At 43.5% G+C, this 5,000-nt stretch overlaps 1 protein-coding gene across 1 annotated transcript in view; it reads right to left on the reverse strand.

Annotated features, from left to right (window-relative positions):
- Window positions 1–3,016, reverse strand: part of LOC123519663 — a 3,704-nt gene extending 688 nt beyond the window's left edge. Inside the window, exons 1-2 of the mRNA XM_045281148.1 lie at window positions 2,170–3,016; window positions 1–1,447 (exon numbers count right to left, since the gene is read on the reverse strand). The exon at window positions 1–1,447 is cut by the window's left edge and continues 688 nt beyond it. Of these exons, the coding sequence (XP_045137083.1) occupies window positions 1,356–1,447; window positions 2,170–2,878 (801 nt within the window). The 5' untranslated portion in view covers window positions 2,879–3,016 and the 3' untranslated portion in view covers window positions 1–1,355. The remainder of the gene's footprint in view (window positions 1,448–2,169) is intronic.
- Window positions 3,017–5,000: the final 1,984 nt, after the last annotated feature.

Here is a 5,000-nt window from a genome sequence, read left to right on the forward strand (position 1 = left end):
CGGGACCTAATTCATGCACTCAAATCCTTACAAAATATGTGATAACTTATTACTATTATTGTTATTTAATGAAAAAAATTAAAGAGATCTCACTATTAACGGGAAATCGAATAATACAAGATTTAATTGGTTTTCTCTTTCGTCATTTTATAATGGGGTTCAATAGTTGGTATCAGTCAAAGATCTAAGAATTCTTAAGAGAAAAGCACAAAAAGTAATGTGCAGTGTGCCCACCCCGGTACAATGCTCGGTCACACCTTATAAGATACCATCATATCTCGCAAAACACGAAGTGATGGAGGCTCGCTATGACAAGGAGGACACGTAATAACAGCAGGGACTTATTGGGTAATAAGAGACCAAGAAAACACTAGTATACGAAAATAAAGAGAATGAGACGTTTCTACGCCAAAAAATTATAAAATACACATAACTGCACTGCGCTTATAATGGCACTAAAAATGCACGATACGAAGACTGAGCCTGAAAAGTCGAAACGGCGGGAACAGCAGTACTTGAATCCGTCGATGACCAGTATGAAGAGCATATAAATAGTCCATATATGTATTTTATTTGACGGCTTGCAGCTTGCATCGGATCACGGCTTACGGGATCGTCTTGCGCGACAGAAATACAGGATGGATGAAGAATCGTGTTGGACGACAACTTGAAATTGTACAGGCAAGAACTGATGAGCAAGCAAGGCTGGAGAAACTTGTAAAGGCTCTAAAGCTCTAAAGCCGCAAAAGCTCCGTAGCTGGCAGGCGACGCAGCAGGCGGCCTGGGCAAGAACAGAGAAACTCGGCACAACAAAGGTAGCCGGCAGGCAAGTAGAAATGGGGCAAGAGAACTTGAGCAGATATTCTGTCGGAACCACCATTCTATATTAGTATGTGATTGTAGTACTTACAATGTAGAGATGCTGTAGAGAAAAGGCGGTGGTAGCAAAGTCTCCAAATGTATTACAATAAAAGTATAAGTACAAATAACAATACAAGAGAAAGAAAGTGAAAGCCGCCAGAAGCCACACTGGGGAACGCAGGGTTCATGACATGGCCCGGGACAAAGGGGAGCAAGGTTGCCCCAGGCGAAGCGTCTGTCCTAATGAGGGTCGAAGTGAAACGTCAGGTTAGGGCAGGGATCGTCAAGTGGGAGAAAGGAATGTGAGGTGTGTCTACTCTGGCATAAGGCACCACCAGCGGGAAGAGTCATTTTCGTTAACAGGTGAGCGATATCACATACCGTTCTTAGGCATTATATAATTTTAGAAGGACTTTTGTCATGTGCAGGCCACGACATTATATTACCTTACGTCGTGCTGTGAGGTCAGGCAGGATATTGTGATAGATGCCTTCCTAGTTCTTGACTGAGATTTGTCCCAGGCCTGTGTTTAACTGCAAGTAGTGGTGGAGAACGTCAACTTGGGACTGGAACTTCGCTTCATTTGCTGTAAAATGTTAATCTGAATCAATACAATGAGAGAAAAAATGAATACAATTACTTAAGAATAATTGTTGTCATGGTGGTGGTGGAAAGAGGGCAGAGACAAAGAGCATCCACGAGTTTAGTGTGAATGAAACAGAAATTGGAGATATATAGGGTAGCATGATATACATTTACCAACACTTGAGCAAAAGAGAAGAAATATTATAGTAATTTGGAGCTTATGAAATAGAATACAAGAAATAAACTGCACGCACAGGAAGATAAGGATGGAAAAAATTCGCCATCTAAATGTACCTATACTATTTGTAATAGAGGAAACTGGAAGGCAGCGCCAGCAGTGTTAGCATCAACTAATAGAAAGTCCGTTTAGTTGAATGTGGACTTGGAGATGACCACACTAGTGCAGCTCATGCAGTGCAAATTGCATCTGATAAGGCACGCGTGCGCGCATGCACACAAGCACACACACACACACACACACACACACACACACACACACACACACACACACACACACACACACACACACACACACACACACACACACACACACACACACACACACACACATTCAAACAGTACTTATAAGAGGTTACAGAATTCTTCCTTTGACAGAACCGCCACCGCTATAACCACACACACACACACACATACACACACACACACACACACACACACACACACACACACACACACACACACACACACACACACAGTACTCACATAATGTCACAGAATTCCGCCTTCGACAGACAAGCAGCACCAGCACCATTGTAATCACCGCCACCGCTACCACTACTGACGTCGCTATTATCATTATTATCATCTTGTTCTGTATCAGCTTAGAAGTTAAGAGGCTCCCAGAAGGCGTGTTGTTGAAGTTAGTAGCTTTAGTGGTAGTGCTAATAGAGGGGGGCTCCTGACAGATGGACAGTCGTTCAGGATCAACATTCAAAACGTTGGTCACGTTACAGTTCTCGGGTGTGTATCTTTTAATCCACCTGGAAGGGCCGTGAGCAACCACGGTGATTCTGATGGGCTGTCGAAGGGTAGTTTCGCTCTCACACCATCTCCTACATTTACCAGTCCTAAAGCGCAAGGCAATCTTTGTCTCAGTCAGTCCTGTCCACACCAGGAATTCCCGCCACGTGCCATCACGCGGGATGCATTCCTCAGGTAACCATGCAGTGTGGTTAGTGCCGTCCGTTTCCTGCACATCGAGCCGGACGCCCTCAAAGTCTGTATCAGGTTTCACAAACAGAATAAGATTGTATTTCACCTCATGAAAGCGAACTCTCAGAATTACTTTTGTCTGTCCTTCCTTCACGATGGTGTCTGCAGCGTTGCAGTCCATGGCCAATGTGGCGCTTGGTGCAATTCCAGGACTTAGCGGCATGAGTAGCAGCAGTAGCGGCGGCAAGACTCTCGCCATGACTGTGTTTGTGTTTATGAGTGTGTTTCTAACGGAGGATACCAGGAAGGCGTGACAGGAAGTGAAGACATCATGTAAATGACGTCGGGGCCTATTACTTGGAAAGACCAGGATCCGGGAGCGGGATCCAAGAAACTTGAACAACGTCAGAGCAACCTCCTGCTGCGAAATGGCATCCATGAACGCTTGGAGGGCCGATAACGAGGTTGCTATCAGGTTGCTGGGAACACCACCTCTCGATGTGGTGTTACTGTCTTATATATATATATTTATATTCACAAAACAACATTTCTATTAGCTTTTTACAAACCTTGCCCCAAGAAAGGATTGTTTTGTAATGCATAAAGTGAAATCTTAATGGAATACCAAAAATAAAGCAAAGATGAGATCGGCCCCAGACGAGGTGGGGACCCGCGACGACTCAGCCACTGTGACCCTTTTAGCTTGCGTGTTGTTTTCACCACGATATTCATGTTTCCACTCCTCTATTGCCTGCTATAATAGATACTATGTCTTTGTGTGCACATACGATCACGTCATGAGGATCACCTTGACTCCGTGGCACTGAGTGATGTGAATTACTATTGAAATGCCGCTTCCCTCGGTGTGAATTACTTACTTACTTTTGAACTTCATCTGGCAGAGGAGGACTCAGTGACTCAGTGGGCAAGCAATTCTCACTCATACCCAGATTTTGCTTCACTTACTGACTATATGTACACCAAAGCAAACTATTATTACATAAATGGATGGGTTTTCAACGCTGCCAATAACAGACCACACTAATCTTAACGTTTCCATTTATCAGTTATGTAAAACAGCATAAGCAGGATTAGAGGTTAAGAAAAATCAAGAATGTTGGGCGTATCTCCATAACGGTCAGGAATGTAAGCAGGGTGTTGCACCAGTTGCTCTAGGATATGGAGGATAGCAAAGTTGAAGGCTAGTTCACCAGGATGACTAGTGAAGTGAGAGGAAAGCCAAAGCTGGTGGTGAACACTGAAATCTCCAAGGATGGAGTCTCCGCGAAAGGATAAAGATAGAATGTGCTCCACTTTAGAAGTTAAATAGTCAAGGAATTTTCTATAGCTAGATGAGTTAGGGAGAGAAAAAGAGCATAGATAAATTTAATTAGAGAATGACTATATTGAGTCGAAGACAGATGGTGGAAAACACGGAAGATTCAAGAGCGTGGACAAAAGAGCAAGTCAAGTCGTTGCGCACATAGACGCAACATCCAGCTTTGCAACGAAAATGAGGATAGAGAAAATAAGAGGGAACAGAAAAGGGGGTACTCTGTTACCTCAGACAGCTGTTTTGGTAAGGAAAAGAAGATGAGGTTTAGCAGAGAAGAGGTGATATTCTACAGATAGAAAATTAGATATAAGACCGCGAATGTTACAGAAGTTAATAAAGAAAAAATTGAGGGTGGAGTCAAGACATTTATGGTCTCACCTGGGAACATGTATGGTTCCCTCCACAGAAAGGGATTCTGAAGCAGGTTTTGGAGTCGCCATTTTTTTTCTTATTTTAAGTAAAGGGTGTGTGTGTAGTAAATGCATGTAGTTTTGTGTGAAGGAGGAGAATTGTCTTCAGAGGGCAGGCTACGACTGCGCCCGTAAGTTGTGAGACGCAAAAGGAAATGTTCAAGGAGTTCACAGCTAGCTTTGATGCTAAGTTAACAGCAGCCTGAACTGATCCAGACCTGAACTCGGCAGGCCAAAACTGGTCTAGAACAAAACTAGTGCTATTACACCTCGCTGGGAGTAAATTATCGTTTCGGTAGGTGTCTGCTAAACGGTAGAGGAGGTGGTGTTCCACGGATTTAAAGTTAGATCTAAGACAGCGAATATTCCAGAAATTAACGAAAAAAAAAAATTGAGGGAGGTGTCAAGGCATTTTGGGTCAATACCGGGAGAGCAGTTTGAAGTGGGGTCCCCAGAAGAGGAACTCCGACACTGGGTTAGGAGTCACCATTTTTTTATTTGTATTGAAGGGAGTGTGTGTAATAAGTGCATGTAGTGTTGTGTTAGGAGAAGAGTTGTCTCTAGCAGTTGTGAGACACAAAAGGATACGTTCAGCATGACCACCACTAGCCTTGATGGTCAGTTCACACCACTCC

This window comes from Portunus trituberculatus, chromosome 7, assembly GCF_017591435.1.
Source record: "Portunus trituberculatus isolate SZX2019 chromosome 7, ASM1759143v1, whole genome shotgun sequence".
Classification (NCBI taxonomy): domain Eukaryota; kingdom Metazoa; phylum Arthropoda; class Malacostraca; order Decapoda; family Portunidae; genus Portunus; species Portunus trituberculatus.